Source organism: Oncorhynchus tshawytscha, linkage group LG06, assembly GCF_018296145.1.
Source record: "Oncorhynchus tshawytscha isolate Ot180627B linkage group LG06, Otsh_v2.0, whole genome shotgun sequence".
In the NCBI taxonomy this organism is placed as follows: domain Eukaryota; kingdom Metazoa; phylum Chordata; class Actinopteri; order Salmoniformes; family Salmonidae; genus Oncorhynchus; species Oncorhynchus tshawytscha.
The window spans coordinates 44,877,055-44,897,831 of NC_056434.1; the positions used below are offsets into that span (position 1 = coordinate 44,877,055).

The 20,777-nt window shown below is 42.3% G+C and overlaps 1 protein-coding gene across 12 annotated transcripts in view; it reads right to left on the reverse strand.

The window, feature by feature from the left end:
• Window positions 1–20,485, reverse strand: part of LOC112252603 (protein-methionine sulfoxide oxidase mical2b) — an 83,479-nt gene extending 62,994 nt beyond the window's left edge. For 4 of the 12 annotated variants that reach the window (XM_024423984.2, XM_024423983.2, XM_024423982.2 and 1 more), the window contains exons 1-5: window positions 20,281–20,485; window positions 8,570–8,934; window positions 5,811–6,018; window positions 2,583–2,699; window positions 1,108–1,209 (exon numbers count right to left, since the gene is read on the reverse strand). In XM_024423984.2, coding sequence (XP_024279752.1) covers window positions 1,108–1,209; window positions 2,583–2,699; window positions 5,811–6,018; window positions 8,570–8,833 — 691 coding nt within the window. In that variant the 5' untranslated portion in view covers window positions 8,834–8,934; window positions 20,281–20,485. The remainder of the gene's footprint in view (window positions 1–1,107; window positions 1,210–2,582; window positions 2,700–5,810; window positions 6,019–8,569; window positions 8,935–20,280) is intronic. The other 8 variants (XR_002953865.2, XR_002953864.2, XR_002953866.2 and 5 more) reach the window with 4 other exon arrangements.
• Window positions 20,486–20,777: the final 292 nt, after the last annotated feature.

The window sequence follows — 20,777 nt, forward strand, 5'->3', positions numbered from 1 at the left end:
ACAGAACGTCTGTTTCATCGAAAAGCGCAGGAAAATCTGATCACTGGAGATGGAAAAAAATATCCATGCGCCACTTCCATGAATTGTTAAAGGTGAACCGTAATATATGAGGCCGAGCTTGCAGTACCTACAGCTTCCACAGGATGTATAGAGTCTCCTCATTTGATTCTGATTTGATTCTTGGTAGATCCGACCAAAGGGAACCGATTCCCTCCGACCACCGACCTGAGGCATTGTCTCAGTGTTTTTCCGGACATTTTTTCCACACGAGAACTATCGAATTTACATCGCCTCCTGATGATTTTTATAGCTTATTAACGTGTAGTAATACCTAAAGTTGCATTAGAAAGGTATTTCGAAGTGTTTTGTGAAAGTTTATCGTCGACTTTTTAACTTTTAAAAAATGACGTTACGTTATGAAACGCTATTTTTTTCCGTTTATCACAGTCTTCATAGATCGATATCTAGGCTATATATGGACCGATTTAATCCAAAAAAGACCCAGTATTGATTATGGGACATCAAGGAGTGCCAAGAAAGAAGATGGTCAAAGGTAATGAATGTTTTATATTTTATTGTGCGGTTTGTGTAGCGCCGACTACGCTAATTATTTTTGTTTACATCCTCTACGGGTCTTTTGGGGTGTTACATGCTATCAGATAATAGCTTCTCATGCTTTCGCCGAAAAGCATTTTACAAATCTGACTCGGTGGCTAGATTCACAACGAGTGTAGCTTTAATTCAATACCTTGCATGTGTGTTTTAATGAAAGTTTGAATTTTATAAAAACGATCAGTGACGCTCTAAAATATCCGCTGACTACCCGCTGATTTGATCCCCCGAGGGAACATCCTCCCTAAGAAGTTTTAAAGGGCTCCCTCAATGTATGCCAGAAGCAATCCACTGTGTAAACGTGCAGGTATTCCCTCAGGCTTTTTTCCTTGTTTGTGTGCATTTCTATTGGACTTTCCCTGTCTAGTATTTTATGGATGAGTGAAACTCTGTAGTTGAAAATGTTCAGGTGTGCAACTTTTAGCTGTGCCCCAAGGGTCTTCCAGGCTCCTGTCAATGTTGAAACAGTCAAACATTTCCATCGTGTGTTCTCACCATCTAGCGTGTTTCTGCGTCCATCTGCACCGATCACCACGTCAAATTCATAGTCAGTGAGGGGGTGGTTTGATGGTCTAATCTCAGCTCTCCATCCAAGCCCTGGGAAAAAGAGAAGATACAGTATTAGACAAGCGTTCGAGACAGCAGCAAGTCATGAATACAGCAATATATTGTAAACATTTCCTGTTTTCCATGACTTAAGGTTTCATCAGAGTTTGTTATTGGATGACGAGTCACTACATGGTGCTTTTAGATTAATGTGAGGGCACGGTTAAATACATAGCCAAGTTCTTTGCAACTATTTATTTTATTTGTATTTAACTAGGCAAGTCGGTTAAGAACAATGACTGCCTACCCCGGCCAAACACGGACGACGCTGGATCAATTGTGCGCCGCCCTGTGGGACTCCCAATATCATACATCCTGGATTCGAACCAGGTAGTGACGCCTCCTGCACTGGGATGCAGTGCCTTAGACCGCTGTGCCACTCGGGAGCCCATATAGCTGGAGTCTTGCTGGGGGTTTGCAATCTTTCACAATGCAGCGCGGTAAGTGGCAATGATGCAGAGCGAAAACAGTGACCCTCTCCATATCAGCTCAACACTCGTGCCACACAGTCTTACAGAAACGCGCCAGACCCATTCTCCTGAGGTACCCCCTGAAGGACACGGTCACTGCTGCAGAGAAGGACACATTGCAACCCTAAATTTAGGCTAGTCTTCCTTCTGTCTTCTTCTATATTTATCCATCTAGTGACAAGCCTGCCAACACATGCTACTGAAGAAATAACTGGGAGAAAAACAGGACACTTGTTTAAATCCAATGTTCAAAATCAAAAGAATGGGACAGTTGGTGAAGCTTTGGGACTCTGAAATACAGCTTCATAAATATACAATGGGCTTATTTTTGGCATCAACTCAAATTAGGCAAGCAACATTGCAAGCTGAATTTGCAGAATAACAATGCAAAAAGCAGATTCATGACAAATATGCAAGCATGAAATAACAGTAAAATAAACAGAAATAAATTGTTTGTTGTAAACACAGCTGTTTAGTGATTGCCATGGCATGAAGGCCAGGCTTGTGACAGTCATGGAATTTTGAATGATGGTTGTTCAGCCAAATGACCCTCTGTCTCCATTATATTCATTTGAATAGCAAAATAATTAAGCAAGAAAGATATAAATGTGCTGCTGCAGGGAGGGGGGCATTGCCTAAGCAACCAAAGACTTGTTTGCTACACCATTTTACCCCTGAAACCAACTCAACAGCCCAAATGGTGGTGGGGTTCATGATGTTCTTCATCCATAATCGTAGGTTACACAATTATACGGTACTTGTGCAAGCCCTAATGGAGGTTTGAAGTTCAGATACTTCCTTTCACAGACTGGTGCCGGACCTGATACCACTGGGTCAGATTCAAAAGTGTAGGGACAGAAAGCTGTATTTTCGGACAAAAAAATAAATAGTTACCTTCATTCTCCTGGTTGTCCAGTGGTTCCAGCAGTTTAACAAACTCCACATTAACATGGACCTCCACTCCCACGATGAGGGAGACCTTCAGCAGCATGAGCTGGAGCTGGCGAATACCTTCATAGACAAACAGATCAGGTATATTTAAAGTGGCAGTGCAGTTTAAAAAAATATATATATATATATATTTATAAAAAAGTGATTTTACTGATACAGTATTTTCCCCATTATGAAAAATATGTTTAAAGGCCTTTTTGAGTAAGAGCAGTTTGAAAAATAATTCCTGGATTTTCAGCCTGTACAGGTGGGATGGAGTTTTTGGCCCAGATCATATCACATCGCAATCTGATCTGATCATTTTGACTATCACCACCATCATCTTTTATTTGCATATGCATCCTCCTACTTTGAAGGTCTAAGAAGGGTAGGCTCTAGAGTCTAAATGATCCTATCCGCTGTTAGATTGGAAATAAGCCCACGAACGGCTAGTAAAAGCTCAAACCAAGTTAATTCACCAACTGGGTATCACAGCTACCTAAGACAAAGCCTTACACATCTGGACAACCAATACATCCGTTGCTAGACAGGATTTAAGGGATGCCTGTTCTTTCTCACTTCATCTGACCTGACCTCGGCCCAAATTCCTTCCTATCTCACAGCTGTCCTACCTTATCTGTTGACGGAAACCAGACTGTGGCCCTTCTCTCCATAGGATACCTAATATCTAACTATGTTCTGACAGAATGTAAACTTTCTGCATTACCCCCTCTCCCTCAGTAGCATGATTAAGGATATTTCAAGTTTAGAAGTCAGTACCCATCACCGCCAATCAGACTTTTATGTAAATACATTTACATCAACACGCCTACACAATCAGACTGAGCATTTCAATGGCAAAATGAGGCTCAGGGAAATAAATGCTAAAAAATATTTTGTGTTATTTTCATGAAATAAACAGTGATTTGTTAGACATAGTGATCATTAAAAAAAAACTGCATGGGGGCTTTAACACATATCCATCAACACACAATATCCAATAACCTGTGGCCTTGCTAGGCTTAGAGACAAGGTTAGTGAAATGCCACATGACTGATTCCATTCTGAGGTATAGGTGTAGCTAGCTAGCAGCTGGTAAGTCTGTTTTCAACTTCACAAGTTAACGTGAGAAGCAGTATTTATGACCCTGATAAAGGACACCAGAAGGTCACTATCTGGCAGCTTTGGTTTGAAAAACACACAACATTTGCATTTATGGGCTCCTCCACTTTGCATGTTATCTAAGGCAAGGAAGTAGCAGGGAGATGTATAACTCACACAATCATCAGATCTCTCGGCAGAGCGACCTGGAAATACAGTACCAGTCAAAGGTTTGGACACACCTACGCCAACGGTTTCTCTATATTTACTATATTATAGAATAATAGTGAAGACATCAAAAAACTATGAACACATATGGAATCATGTAGTAACCAACAAATTAAATGTGTTCAACAAATCAAAATATATTTAAGGTTTGAGATTCTTCAAAGTAGCCACCCTTTGCATTCTCGCAACCAGCTTCATGAGGTAGTCACCTGGAATGCATTTAAATTAAACAGGTGTACCTTGTTAATTTGAGGAATTTCTTTCCTTCTTAATGTGTTTGAGCCAATCAGTTGTCTTGTGACAAGGTAGGGGTGGTATACAGAAGATTGCCCTATTTGTTAAAAGACCAAGTCCATGTTATGGCAAGAACAGCTCAAATAAGCAAAGAGAAATGACAGTCCATCAGTACGTTAAGACATGTAGGTCAATCAATGCGGAAAATTTCAAGAACTGTCACAAAAAACATCAAGAGCTATAATGAAACTGGCTCTCATGACACCACCACAGGAAAGGAAGACCCCAAGTTACCTCTGCTGCAGTTAAGTTAATTTGTGTTACCAGCCTCAAATTTCAGGCCAAATAAATGCTTCACAGAGTTCAAGTAACAGACATCAACTGTTCAGAGACTGTGTGAACCAGGCCTTCATGGTCAAATTGCTGCAAAGAAACCACTACTAAAAGGACAGCAATAATAAGAAGACTTGCTTCAGCCAAGAAACACGAGCAACGGACATTAGACCGGTGGAAATCTGTCCTTTGGTTTGATGTGTCTAAATGAGATTTTTGATTCCAACCGCACGTCTTTGTGAGACGCAGAGTAGGTGAAAGGATGATCTCCGCATGTGTGGTTCCCACGGTGATGCATGGAGGTGGTGGTGTGATGGTGCTTTGCTGGTGACACTGTCAGTTATTTAGAATTCAAGGCACACTTAACCAGCATGGTTACAACAGCATTCTACTGCGATATCCCATCTAGTTTACGCTTTATAGGACTATCATTTGTTTATCAACAGGACAATGACCCAACACACCTCCAGGCTGTGTAAGGGCTATTTGACCAAGAAGGAGTGATGGAGTGCTGCATCAGATGACCTGGCCTCCACAATCATCCGACCTCCATTTTTATTTTTTAAACACACCTTTATTTAACTAGACAAGTCAGTTAAGAACATATTCTTCTTAACAATGACAGCCTACACTGGCCAAACCCAGACTATGCTGGGCCAATTGTGCGCCGCCCTATAGGACTCCCAATCACAGCCGGTTGTGATACAGCCTGGAATCGAACCAGGGTGTCTGTAGTGAAGCCTCTAGCATTGAGATGCAGTGCCTTAGACCACTGCGACACTAGGGATGGTTTGGGGCGAGATGGACTGCAGAGTGAAGGAAAAGCAGCCAACAAGTGCTCAGCATGTTCATGAACTCCTTCAATACTGTTGAAAAAGCATTCCAGGTGAAGCTGATTGAGAGAATGCCAAGTGTGCAAAGCTGTCAAGGCAAAGGGTGGCAACTTTGAAAAATATCAAATACATTTTCATTTCTTTATCACTTTACTGGTTACTACATGATTCCATGTGTCATTTCATAGTTTTGATGTCTTCCCAATTATTCCACAAAGTAGAAAATAGTAAAAAGAAAAGAAAAACCCTTGAATGAGTAGGTGTCCTAAATTTTTTGGACTGGTACTGTATATTGAAAATCTAACTGAAGAACATGGGAGTGACAGATCATGCAACAATGTTACCATCTGAAAAATACCTTAGTCTGTTTTCCCCAGCAGTACACAAAAACAATGAAGAATAATATTACTTAACATACTTCCCAATGAGATAAGAATGGCATTACGAAAAGTATGAAACTTACTGATGTGGTCTATGGCTCCGGCACAAAATTTGCCATAGAACTTTTTGGCCCCGAGGCCCCTGAGGTCATGGATGGTGTAGGGCCACAGGTGGAGCACGTTGTTTCTGGAGAAGGTGTCCCTCTTCTCAATCACCACCACCTTGGCCCCCAGCAGAGCCAGCTCGATGGCTGTGCGCAGGCCACAGGGCCCTCCTCCAATGATCAAAGACTGGGCGGGGGCGGGAGGAGAACAAGAGCGACATCAGTATACAGTAAAAAACTGTAATTAAAACACAACCAAGGTAAACTGTTGCAAAGGTGAAATGAAGTGTGATTAAAGAAAATGTGATCAGCTACATCGAAGGCGTTATCTTCTTCTATACAAGTTATATTGTAGTGCAACCTCTGGTATACTGTGGCATAGTTTGTTTAACTTTACAATCAATGGTTTGGCGTTCATTTTAAAGTAAAACATCTGAGTCTCAGCACCATTCTGTTAAAACGTCTTGGTGACAGGGGGCAGTATTTTCACATCCGGATGAAATGCATGCCCAAAATAAACTGCCTGCTACTCATCCACAGAAGATAAGATATGCATATTATTAGTAGATTTGTATTTTTAAAAAACACTTGAAGTTTCTAAAACTGTTTGAATCATGTCTGAGTATAACAGAACGAAACCCCGAGGACAAATTATTCAGATAAAAAAAACATTGAGGTCACTCTTTTCAATGGCTTGTCATTGGGAATCCAGATTTCTAAGGGACCTTCTTGAAGTTCCTATCGCTTCCACTGGATGTCAGTCTTTAGAAATTGGTTGAGGTTTTTCCTTTGTGTAATGAAGTATGGCCATCTTGAGGGTAACTTGAAGTGTCCTGTTAGATAGAGGCGTGTGACCAGAAAGCTAGCTACAGTTTGTATTCCTCCTGTATTGAACACAGATCATCCAGTCTTAAATTTGTTCAATGATTTACTTTTTTTTTTAAACCTAAAGTTGTATTACAAAAGTAGTTTGAAATGTTTTGGCAAAGTTTCCAGGTAACTTGAGATATTTTGTAGTCACGTTGCGCAATTTGGAACCAGTGTTTTTTATGGATCAAATGCGCCAAATAAATGGACATTTTGGATATATATATCAACGGGATTAATCGAACAAAAGGACCATTTGTGATGTCTATGGGAAATATTGGAGTGCCAACAAAAGAAGAAAATAAATTATATTTTTATTGCTGTGTTTTGTGTCGCGCCTGCAAGGTTGAAATATGCTCCTCTTTGTTTACTATGGTGCTATCCTCAGATAATAGCATTGTTTGCTTTCGCCAAAAAAGCATTTTTGAAATTTGACATGTTGGCTGGATTCACAACAAGTGTAGCTTTAATCTGCTATCTTGCATGTGTGATTTAGATTTTTATAGTAATTTATTTGAATTTGGCACACTGCATTTTCACTGGCTTTTGGCCAGGTGAGACGCTAGCATCCCACATATCCCAGAGAGGTCATGGAATTGCCCCTATGCTAAACATGCTAGAAAACATGGATATAAAATGGGCAGAATCATTATTTTTAACAGTCTGCATTCTTTGTTCCAATTCTTTGCAAAATCAGCAAATCTATCAATTTTTTTTTTCTTTGTTTAAAATGATCCCATAGACGTGTGCAGCGTAGCATTTCATTTCTCCACATTGCTCACAAGCATCTACCAGCTGGGTGTGCAGGGATATCACATCAAGACAGTGATACATGATGAGAGACAAGCTCTGTTTCACCTGCATCACAACATTACCATGAAAGAGAAGTCACGTTATGAAGTTACTGTACAGCTAGTACTCTAACATACTGTAAACCATATAACTAAATAGAACAGTTATATGTGCTTCTGTTTTACACTATACAGTGTAGTATGGAGGGACATAACATGCATCTACACTTCCATTTTACAGACTGTTACAAATCTACACAGGGGGATGGAAGATTTCCCTGTGGGCTATTTGAATAGTTAGGCCTTTCTTATTGGTATATTAACCAATTTACCACCTGTTGATAAATATCTCACCAGGCAGGCCAAAACTCCATCCAAGATGGTCTTTTCACACAGCATGTTAAGGGTATCATCGTATTTTTCACAATTTCATAGTATTATTCCAGCTATGAAATAATAATAAAAAACAGGGAAATCAAGTTGACTGCACGGGCCTTTAATACAAAGTAGCCTTTTCCATCCGACGGTGACCTCCTACATCTGACACAGGAAAGGTTAACACTTTATTTGGATAGTCCCAAGTAGATGGTTTGTAGATGTTTAGTACAGGGCTGAACTACCGCATTTAGGGCCCTGGGGCTCCTACCTCCAGGGCGCCCAACCACAGTATTCATATGCTATCTGGGGGGCCCCATTTGGTAAACTACCCTTAGTTAGTTTAAATGTTACTGAACATCTACTGAACTATCTACTAACCCTTATCCTAACCCTTATTCTAAACCTAAGCAAGCATTTTCTTATCAACAAACACTGTTGATAATATGACCATCTGTAGATCATCTATAAGGGACTAAGTTAAAAATCAAAACCCAACCACCTATGAATCCATCTTTATGCAGATATGGGATATTAACATGGACATGATCTACTCAATCCCAATGTGGGAGGTCTGCACAATGGCAAATACAGGGTTTGTTCATTTAAAGCTTGTTCCTTATATCTAGACGCTTTATTTCTTGTATCAAATCCGAGTGTGACTTATGCATTTGCAATACTGTGATGGCTTGACTGACTTCTTACCCTGGTGCCCTCACAGGCTTTGGCTTTCTTGTACTCCTTGTGGCCGGCTCTCTTGTCCAGTTTGGTCCAGAGGGCCTTGGCCTTCCAATTGGTGACCGTGGCTTTGAGGTTGCTGTAGAAGTTCCTGTAGTCTAGCGGGTCCAGATCCATCTGCCTGCATAGGATACTAAAGGCCTGCAGAGTGCCCTTACATGTGGACGCCTGGACAAAGTTCTCAAAGAGTTGCCCTGCCTGGGCACTCCTCTCATCCTCCTTTTCACCCATCTTCTGTTTTGGAGACTTGATCTGTCCGTCACTCCCTCGCTCTGTCTACAGCCGCTCTCGGGCTTAGTTAGACTATGATCAGACTGCCATCTCAGCGGGTTCTGGAAAAGAAAATGGCATTGGATTTTACTACAGTATCACTCTGCACTCAGACTGTGGTACTACAGGCAAAAACCAAGACATTTTCTCTGTGAAATGGTCTCCCATTAATTAATAGCACTTAATAAACATTAAAACTATTACTGAAATTAAAAATTACTTTGCTTAACATGAAAACAAGGTCACATTCTAACTGTACAGAATGTCTGAGGCTTAAAATAGACTCTACATGCACTCCTTGGTATTCAAACCCCTTCCTTTTTTACATTACATCCTTAGTATAAAATGGATTCAATAATTTATTTTTCCTCATCAAAATCAACAAATTTTAAACAGAAATACCCGATTTACATAAGTATTCAGACCCTTTGCTACGAGACTCGAAATTGAGCTCGGGTGCATTCGGTTTCCATTGATCATCCTTGAGATGTTTCTACAACTTCATTGGGAGTCCACTTGTGGTAAATTCAATTGATTTGACATGATTTGGAAAGACAAACACCTGTCTATATAAGGTCCCACAGTTGACAGTGCATGTCAGAGCAAAAACCAAGCCATGAGGTCGAAGGAATTGTCAGCAGAGCTCCGAGACAGGATTGTGTCGAGGCACACATCTGGGGAAGGGTACCAAAAAAACAACTTCTGCAGCATTGAAGGTCCAAGATCACAGTGGCCTCCATCATTCTTAAATGGAAGAAGTTTGGAACCACCAAGATTCTTCCTAGAGCTGTCCGCCCGGACAAACTAAGCAATCGGGGGAGAAGGACCTTGGTCAGGGAGATGACCAACAACCCGATGGTCACGGACAGAGCTCCAGAGTTAATCTGTGGAGATGGGAGAACCTTCCAGAAGGGCAACTATCTCTGCAGCACTCCAATCAGGCCTTTATGGTAGAGTGTCCCGACGGAAGCCATTCCTCAGTAAGTCACATGACAGCCCGCTTGGAGTTTGCCAAAAGGCACCAAAAAGAATTTCAGACCAGGAGAAACAAGATTTTCTGGTCTAATGAAACCAAGATTGATCTCTGGCCTGGATGCCAAGCGTCACGCCTGGAAGAAACCTGGAACATCCCTACGGTAAAGCATGGTGGTGGCAGCATCATGCTGTCGGGATGTTTTTCAGTGGCAGGGACTAGTCAGGATCGAGGGAAAGATGAACAGAGCAAAATACAGAGAGATCCTTGATGAAGACCTGCTCCAGAATGCTCAGGACCTCAGACTGGGCTTCACCTTACAACAACCCTAAGCACACAGCCAAGACAACGCAAGAGTGGCTTCGGGACAAGTCTCTGAACGTCCTTGAGTGGCCCAGCCAGAGACCAGACTTGAACCCGATGGGAATCTCTGGAGAGACCTGAAAATAGCTGTGCAGCAACATTCCCCATCCAACCTGACAAAGCTTGAGAGGATCTGCAGAGAAGAATGGGAGAAACTCCTGAAATACAGGTGTGCTAAGCTTGTAGCATCATACCCAAGAAGACTCGAGGCTGTAATCGCTGCCAAAAGTGCTTCAAACAATGTACTGAGTACTTTGTTGAAGCACCTTAGGTAAAATATGATAGTTTCCTCCCCCCCGGAAGTATTTCATCCATCTTAGAATACGGTTGTAACGTAACAAGATGTGGTAAGGGGTCTGAATACTTTCCGAATGCACTGTAAGGTTGTAAACCAAAATTTCCATTGAGCAGGGAAACAGGAAAACTTGAAATAGTACGGCCTGTTTCAAGCATGAGGGTGACTTTGCATAAATCCTCTAAAATACCCCTATTCTAATTTGCATAGCTGAAGATATTAATCAGCTCATAATGACAGCTCTGAAACCATTAAAAAAAGCCCAGGGATGAGATAAGGGATCTTTCCTCATTACAACACCAGTGTACCCTACACAACTTCCTACCTGCAGCCGCTCCCATTACCTGTGTATATAATAGTTTCACTAGACAGCCATTCAACTAGTCACCATTCAGTAGTTTATCCTCTGTGCTTGTCTCCATAGTTAAAGGACTACTAATTTCAAGCAGCATATTGTAGAAGCATGTGGTCAGAGTGTATAATGAAAATCAAATATAGATTATTCAATGACCTTGTATAATACATTCTCTCAACCCTTCATGTCAATTGGAATGTAAACCTGGATGTGTCAAAGGAACTTGACAAAATCCCAATACCATCAAAGCACTACAGTAGTGGCAACTCTTCTCCAGAGAGGAGAGAGAAAGCATTTTCCATGAGGCTCGAAACAGGAGCTCCTTCAATAGTGGAAAGGCTATGTGCCAAATGCAACCTGAACAAGTGAGAAGTCTGGCTGCAGTGGCTGAGGCCTGCCAGTCCACAGTAGCTCCCCTCTCCCCACTGCTTTTAGTGGACCAGAGGGGGTGTCATCTCTCATATGTAATCACATTCGGCAGATAGCAACAACATCTAATCTAACACAGACGGAGTCTCTAGCATTGAAAGACAGCTGCTCTAGCATTGAAAAAAACGGTAACTCACACACACTTCCAGGGACTCGGTGTGGTATGGAAGTGTTCACGGCCTAATCTATATATAACCGATTGTAGCACTGTGCATTGTGGGAATTTGCACAGGAAGTGCCTAGCATGATATCGCGCTCACAATCTGCCCCTATTTGCAGAAACAGTTTTAAATTGAGTACAGGAAAAACAAGACATTTTTATATTTCCACTGAAGTCCCTGCGTTTGTAATTAGACATGCACTCAGGGGAAATGTAGCTGCCTCCCTCTGTCATTCATATAGTCTAAACACTGTCCAAAGGATTTCACGTTACTGGAACAAAGACACTGTTCTATGTCCTGTGTGGTGTGTGAACATGTCAACATGTACCAATGTCCAGCTCATGTTCAATGCAAAAAAACAACCGCAACAACGTAACAGAGGTCCATTGACTCGAGAGAACATAGCTTATCCAGAGAGAGCTTCATCTTGAGAGACCTTAAATGGACAAAGAGTAGAAAGCAACGTTGATCAAAATAATCAGATTCCAGAAATAAGCCCGGTCTAGTCTCTATCAACAGGGAGCAGCACAACCACTAGCCTCCACAGAGACTCTCATGGGCAGTGGTGTGATGGAGCCAAGACTCCAGGACCCAGCAGGGTTATATATGCTGCCAAGTATAGGACAACTTTCCTTGCAAAGACACAGGTCACAATTTCTTAGCATTTCACCAAGCCTTGACTGGAGCTCTTTGAAGACAGGTCTACGGAGTAAGAATGGTGGACCATTCTTGATACATACGGCAAACTGTTGAGCGTGAAAACCACAGCAGCATTGCAGTTCTTGACACAAACCTGTGCGCCTGGCACTTACCACCATACACCGTTCAAAAAGGCACTTACATTTGTCTTGCCCATTCACACTGAATGGCACACATACACAATCAATGTCTCAAGGCTTAAAACGTCTTAAACCAGTCTCCTCCCCTTCATCTACACTGATTGATGTGGATTTAACAAGTGACATCAATAAAGGATAGTAGCTTCACCTGGTCACTCCATGTCATGGAAAGAGCAGGTGTTCTTAATGTTTTTTACACAGTGTAGGTTACCTTGAATTTGCCTTAGCTAGGGGATAGAATATATACATCCAGGTAACGAAGGAGTACAACGCACAGGCAAGACATGGGTATCAGTTACAACAGGAAGGGTTTCATTTCTGTAACAGCCAGAACTACCGAAAGTCAAATATAATTACCTAAAAATCTTTACTGTAAGACATTCCCTCAAACTCCTTTTTTTTCTTCTTTAAAGAGTTTAATTGGACGACAAAGCAAAATGAGTTTGCTGTAGTACCACAGAGTGTTAATGTCAAGAACAGAATAGTGCTGTCTGCCCAGCAGGCACAGTGCGAGGCAGAGAAAGTTGTGCCTTCTCAGTGTGAGACAGGAATCAAAGGAGAGCCCGATAAGTGCCTGGCCAGACAGACTGTGTGCCAGCAACACCTTTGAAAAACGTGGCTCACTGGCTCAAAGCACCAATTAAAGAGATTCACAAAGACTTCTTCATACCACTACAGCCTGTGTAAACAGATCTTTGTAGAGTACAGTACAGGCAATGAGAATATCGTCAGACACAATCTGGAGCATAGCACATTGCTTTTCTGAGGGACGATCCAATGGTGTCACACTAAGGGTTAAGGGTTTAGGCGTGTCAGTGGTGGTGTGGTGAAAGGGAATTCAAAGCGGTTGGCTGGTGACATGCAGGTTTAAATATGATGCTGATTAACTCCAGCACGCTTTGTTTCCTCTGAGGCAGGAAACATCCACTGGAGGAATGTCAGAGAAATATAGACAGTTTGTTCGAGGAAAAAGAGAAGGAACAAACAGAGAAGGCCTAAGGCCATTATGAAATATAATCCTATTATTCAGGCCAGCCGTTATCCTTTCGTCCAATCAGAATAGAACATAACTTGACAAAAAAAATTGCATTGCAGTCAGAAATTAAATCTAATTAATAATATTCTAACTTAGATTCATCATGAAAATAATACAGAACAATCCATTGAAGATCGTAGTCTGACTCAGTCACAGTCCTCTTAATTGATTAGCATTTAACTTTATCAGAGAAGTTCCTGCTTGACATGGCCTCCCGTCTGTCTACCCAATGGACAGTTTCATACGTTAGCCTTAAATGACCTGGAATGTACAGTCATGTTTGGACACACCTACTCATTCAAGGGTTTTTCTTTATTTTGACTATTTTCTACATTGTAGAATAGTGAAAACATAAAAACTATGAAGTAACATATGGAATCATGTAGTAAACCCCCCAAAAGTGTTAAATTAAGATATTTTAGATACTTCAAAGTAGCCACCCTCTGCCTTGTTGGCAGCTTAGCACACTCCGTACAAAGCTCTCCCTCACCCTCCATTTGGCAAATCTGACCATAACTATCCTCCGGATTCCTGCTTACTCGCTCAATACGGAAGTGGTCAGATGATGCAGATACTAAGCTGTAGGACTGTTTTGCTAGCACAGACTGGAATATGTTCCGGGATTCTTCCGATGGCATTGAGGAGTACACTACCTTAGTCACTAGCTTTATCAATAAGTGCATCGATGACGATGTCCCCACAGTGACCGTACGTACATACCCCAACCAGAAGCCATGGATTACAGGCAATATCAGCATTGAGCTAAAAGGTAGAGCTGCCGCTTTCAGCTTTCAAAGAGCGGGACTCTTACCCGGACAATTAAGAAATCCCGTTATGCCCTCCGACAAACCATCAAACAGGCAAAGCTTCAACACAGGACTAAGATTGAATCCTACTACACCGGTTCAGATGCTCATCGGATGTGGCAGGGCTTCTAAACTATTACGGACTACAAAGGGAAGCACAGCTGTGAGCGACACGACGAGCTAAATTACTTCTATGTCTGTGACGAGGCAAGCAACACTGAAGCATGCATGAGAGCACCAGCTGTTCCGGACGACTGTGTGAGTATGACCTTTAAAACAGGTCATCATTTTGGCCACAGGGCCGAAAGGATAACCAGGACGTTTTCTTTGAGCATGCACAGACCAACTGGCAAGTGTCTTCACTGACATTTTCTACCGGTCCCTGAACGAGTCTGTGATACGAACATGTTTCAAGCAGACCACCATAGTCCTTGTGCCCAAGAACACCAAGGTAACCTGTCTAAATGACTATAGACCCGTAGCACTCACGTTTGTAGTCATGAAGTGCTTTGAATGGCTGGTCATGGCTCACATCAATACCATTATCCCAGAAACCCTAGACCCACTAAATTTGCATACCACCCCAACAGATCCACAGATGATGCAATCTCTATTGCAATCCACACTGCCCTTTCCCACCTGGACAAAAGGAACAGCTATGTAAGAATGCTGTTCATTGACTACAGCTCAGCGTTCAACACTACAGTGCCCTCAACACTCATCACTAAGCTAAGGACCCTGGGACTAACCACCTACCTCTGCAACTGAATCTTGGACTTCCTGTCGGTCCGCCCCCAGGTGGTAAGGGTAGGTAACAACACATCTGCCACACTGATCCTCAACACAGGGACCCCTCAGGATTGTGTACTCAGTCCCCCCTGTACTACCTGTTTACCCACCCATGACTGCATGACCAAGCATGACTCCAACACCATCATTAAGTTTGCCGATGACACAGTGGTAGGCCTGATGACCGACAATGATGAGACAGCCTATAGGGAGGTCAGAAACCTGGCAGTGTGGTGCCAGGATAACAATCTCTCCCTCAATATGATCAAGACAATGGAGATGATTGTGAACTACAGGAAAAGGAGGGCTGAGCACACCCCCATTCTCATCGATGGGGCTGTAGTGAAGCAGGTTGAGAGCTTCAAGTTCCTTGGTGTCCACATGACCAACAAACTGTCACGGTCCAAACACCAAGACAGTCGTGAAGAGGGCACGACAACGCCTTTCCCCCCCTCAGGAGACTGAAAAGATTTGGCATTGGTCCTCAAAAAGTGGTTGCATCACTGCCTGGTATGGCAACTGCTCGGCCTCCGATTGCAAGGCACTACGTACGGCCCAGTACATCACTGGGGCCAAGCTCCTGCCATCCAGGACCTCTGTGGCAAGAGGTGACAGAGGAAGGCTCTAAAAATTGCCAAAGACTCCAGCCACCCTAGTCATAGACTTTCTCTGCTGCCACACGGAAACAGTACTGGAGCGCCATGTTGAGGTTCAAAAGGCTTCTTAACAGCTTCTACCCCCAAACCACAAGGCTCCTGAACAGCTAGTAAAATGGCTACCCAGGATATTTGCATTGACTTTCTTGCTTTCAATGAGAATGATAGATCTATAACTCACATTGTAATGTGAATTTGGTCAGGTTGTCCAAAAAGTTACATACTGCAGCTTTAAAATGGATCACAACATTTTATTTGCAGCTTTAGGTAGAAAACCAATAGCTTTTGCTCATGATGAAAATAAATGGTGTGGTCATCCTCACAAGTCAAGTCAGTTCTCCATGAAAGCAATTCAGCGTGTCCTTCTTTTAGCAACCGAATGCTTCAACCAAACTCTCCTTGAGTCCAACAAATGTCAGCTTTCTGAGGTTCAATTCTCATATGAAGACTTTTCCTACAAGCACAAAACTTGAGATATGGGCTAGTGACTAAAATGTTGTGACAAACCTAATCAAATAATATAATTGTAAACCAATGCACAAAGAAAACATCTATTTAGTGTGATTAGTGACATTTACCATTAAACCCAACACCATTGCAAAACATTATACTGTGTGTGTTTGGGACTTACCATTGAAGACCATGACATTGAAGCCATTAGAACTGCTGTAGCCTAATGGTTTGCTTGTTCACCAGGAATGGTCTAACTAATCTAGATATTTTTTTAAGGGAATAAACCACAAAGGGCTATTTCCTGGACACATATTTAGCCAAGAGAAGGATGTACTGAATTTCTTTCATGGGGGACTGGCTATAGGGATGGCAGGTAGCCTAGCGATTAAGAGGGTTGGGCCAGTAATAGGAGAGAAAAAAAAGCCTGCTGTTCTACCCTTGAGCAAGGCAGTCAACCCCCAATAACTGCTCCCTGGGTGCTGATGACGTTGATGTCGATTAAGAAAGGCCCACGCACCTCTGACTCCTATCTGAGAACCTTCGAAAACGACAAACATCTCTGCAGCACTCCAACAATCAGGCATTTATGGTAGTGGCCAGACGGAAGCCACTCCTCAGTAAAAGGCACATGACAGCCCACATGGAGTTTTTCGAAAGGCCCCTACTCTCTGGTCTGATGAAACCAAGATTCTTTGGCCTGAACGTCAAGCGTCACGTCTGGAGGAAAGCTGACACCATCCCTACGTTGAAGCATGGTGGTGGCAGAATCATGCTGTGGGGATGTTTTTCAGCGGCAGGTACTTGGAGACTAGTCAGGATCGAGGGAAAGATGAACGGAGCAAAGTACAGAGAGATCCTTGATGAAAATCTGCTCCAGAATGCCCAGGAAAAGGTTCACCTTCAAAACAGGACAACGACTACACACAGCCAAGACAACACAGGAGTGGCTTCTGGACAAGTTTCTGAATGTCCTTGAGTGGCCTAACCAGAGCCCAGACTTGAACATCTCTGGAAAGACCTGAAAATAGCTGCAAGGCTCCCCATCCAACCTGACAGAGCTTGAGAGCATTTCCATAGAAGAATGGGAGAAACTTCCCAAATACAGGTGTGCCAAGCTTGTAGCATCATACCCAAGAAGACTCAAGGCTGTAATCACTGCCAAAGTTGCTTCAAAGTACTGAGTAAAGAGTCTGAATACTTATGAAAAACTGAAATATCACATTTGTAAACATTTCTAAAAACAAGTTTGATTTGTCATTATGGGGTATTGTGTGTAGATTATTTTATTTAACTAGGCAAGTCAGTTAAGAACAAATTTTATTCTACACCGTCCAAACCCTCCCTTAACCTGGACGACACTGGTCCAATTGTGTGCCGCGCTATGGGACTCCCGATTACGGCAGGTTGTGATACAGCCCGGGATCAAACCAGGGCCTGAAGTGATGCCTATTGCACTGAGATGCAGTGCCTTAGACCGCTGCGCCACTCAGGAGCATTGACTGAAAAGCAATTGAATCCATTTTAGAATAAAGCTGTAATGTAACAAAATGTAGACTACTTTCAGAATACACTGTATGTGCATTATGTGGTGCTTCGCGACATACAATGTCCAAAAGTTACCTAGTAAAACACACAAGCAATCACAGTAATAATACTGTAAAAGGAAAACATCCATCTCCCGCTCACATGCTTCTATCTGTATGAATATTTTGGTCTCTGTCAACATTCCCAGAATATATATTGGCCTCTGACAGAAACCCATCCGGTTCAACAGTGACACTGACACCACTAGCTTCTGGTGTATTTTTGTCTTGCCTCAGGGCTGATATGCAGGCACAGCCCTTATAAGACACTTATAAGTGACAGGAAGTAGTGAGACCTTGTGTAACTGTTTTTTTGTCTCCCTCGAATGGGCAAGGGAGAGATTATTCTGAAAAACTCACATGAAAAAGGTAGAAGATTAACATATCTGCTGTAACAATGGGAATAAGGCCCTTATAGAAATAAATCCTTTGGCCATTGAGAGGGCTCAGGATTAAAGTCAAATTGGCAGGATCTACTGTACATCCAGTAAGAGCCAGGTTCTGCTCCCAGGAAATCTTGACCGGGAATACAATCATATAATTTGAGATGGTTTGGTTCCAACCGCTGTGTCTTTGTGAGACGCAGAGTATGTGAACGGATAATCTCTACATGTGTATGAGACAGTATAACTTCCGTCCGTCCCCTCGCCACTCTGCACACATCAACAACTGCCTCCCACGAAGCATCGAACCACAAAAGCCGCAGCCCTTGCAGAACAAGGGTAACAACTACTTCAAGGCCTCAGAGCGAGTGACGTCACAGATTGAAATGCTATTAGCGCGCACCACCGCTAACTAGCTAGCCATTTCACATCGGTTACATGTAGTTCCCACCATGAAGCATGGAGGATGGTGTGGGGGTGCTTTGCAGGGGACACTGTTGGTGATTTATTTAGAAATCAATGCACACTTAACCAGCATGGCTACCACAGCATTCTGCAGCGATACGCCATCCCATCTGGTTTGCGCTTAGTGGGACTATCATTTATATTTCAAAAGGACAATGACCCAACACACCTCCAGGCTGTGTAAGGGCTATTTGACCAAAGAGACTGATGGAGTGCTGCATCAGATGACCTGGCCTCAACCCAATTGAGCAGGTTTGGGATGAGTTGGACCGAAAAGTGAAGGAAAAGCAGCCAACAAGCGCTCAGCATATGTCGGAGGAAACACCGTTCAACTGGGTTCAACTGGCAACGGGTCAGCCTGCAGGCACCCGGCCCGCCATAAGGAGTCACTAGGGCCCGATGAGCCAATTGTGCGCTGTCCTATGGGACTCCCGGCCACGGCCAGTTGTGGCTTAACTCTTAAACTTAACCCTAACGGTTTAGCCACCTAGCTAACGGTTTAGCCACCTAGCTAACGGTTTAGCCACCTAGCTAACGGTTTAGCCACCTAGCTAACGGTTTAGCCACCTAGCTAACGGTTTAGCCACCTAGCTAACGGTTTAGCCACCTAGCTAACGGTTTAGCCCTAGCTAACGGTTTAGCCCTAGCTAACGGTTTAGCCCTAGCTAACGGTTTAGCCCTAGCTAACGGTTTAGCCACCTAGCTAGAATTCATAACATCTCATGTTTTGCAAATTCGTAACATAGAATAGGAATTGTAATTCGTAATGTGATGACATCCACAAATTAATACATGCCATATGAAACATAAAATATTTTGATAAATGGAGTGTCTCAAATGTATATACAGAAAAATACTAAATTCTCTGAGACCAGGTTGTCAGAGAATTTACTCAGATCAGAGATGTTACTCAGATCAAATTGATGACTGTAGGCTATTTCAATAGTTTAGTGTCTCAAATAATCATACATGCACCATAGAAAACACTCGATTTTGCAGTAACAGTGCAGGGCCCCGTATGCACACGTCACCCGTTGTAAAATATGGATCATGATCTTTTTAAACTAGGACTGTGCAGTGGTGGAAAAGTACTCAATTGTCATACTTGAGTAAAAGTAAAGATGCCTTAACAGAAAATGACTTAAGTAAAAGTGAGTCACCCAGTAAAATACTACTTGAGTAAAAGTCTAAAAGCATCTGGTTTTAAATGTAGTAAGGTAGTGGTGGAATAAGTACTAAATTATCATACTTGAGTAAAAGTTCAAAGTAAATGCTTTACATCAAATTTCTTATATTCAGCAAACCATACGACACGATTTTTTTTGTTTTTACGGACAGACAGGGGCACACACATAATTTACAAACTCGGTATTTGTGTTAATGGAGTCCGCCAGAGCAGAAGCAGTAGGGATGACAATGCGTTATCTTGATAAGTGCGTGAATTGGACCATATTGCTGTCCTGCCTGAGCATTTGAAAATGTAACGAGTACTTTTGGGTGCCAGGAAAAATGTATGGGAGTAAAAAGTACACATTTTCATTAGGAATCCGGTGGAGTAAAAGTAACAGTTGTCACAAATATAAAAGTACAGATGCCGCAAAAAAACTATTTAAGTAAAAAGGTTTTGCATTACTACTTAATGAAGTAATTTACACCACTGGGACTGTGTAACCAAACACTATTTATACAGTATTCAGAATCCGATAGCATCTCCCAATAAATGTATAAATATTTCAGTTGCACGCTTTGAACAGAAATAATACGAGCTAAAAAGTTGAATAGAACACACAGGCGATGCATGTTTAAAGTGTTAAAAACTCACCTGAAAAGTCGGTCAGTCGTACACTCACGCTCAAATGAGAAATAGACTGTCATTCATTGACATCTGTGTGTCAATTGAAACGAACTTCAAAATGACAGCTGTCCTAATCAAAACGCCTTGTTTTATCCAGAATAAACAACGTTTCCACCGAGCAATAAACTTCAAGGTATCCAACTTCTATCTCAGTCAGTTGACTACTGAAAATGTCATGAAGTTGTAGCCGACAAAACCGGAGCCGGATAAAGCCTGACAAAGTCTTTAGAGGAGGTGCTACGGAGTTATGACGTCCAATGAGAAGCTGAGCGATAACCTTGGAGCGTAAATTTGCTGCCAAACGAATCTTCAGATCAACTGTGAGAAACTTTCTCCCTGTAAGTAGACCTCTAAAAACATTTTGGAACCTAATGCATTTGAGAATAAATGGAGGAATAGTTAATGCCTTTATGTTGTCTAGCATAAAGAAGTTGCACAATTTGTTGTGACCGTCTTGACAGTGG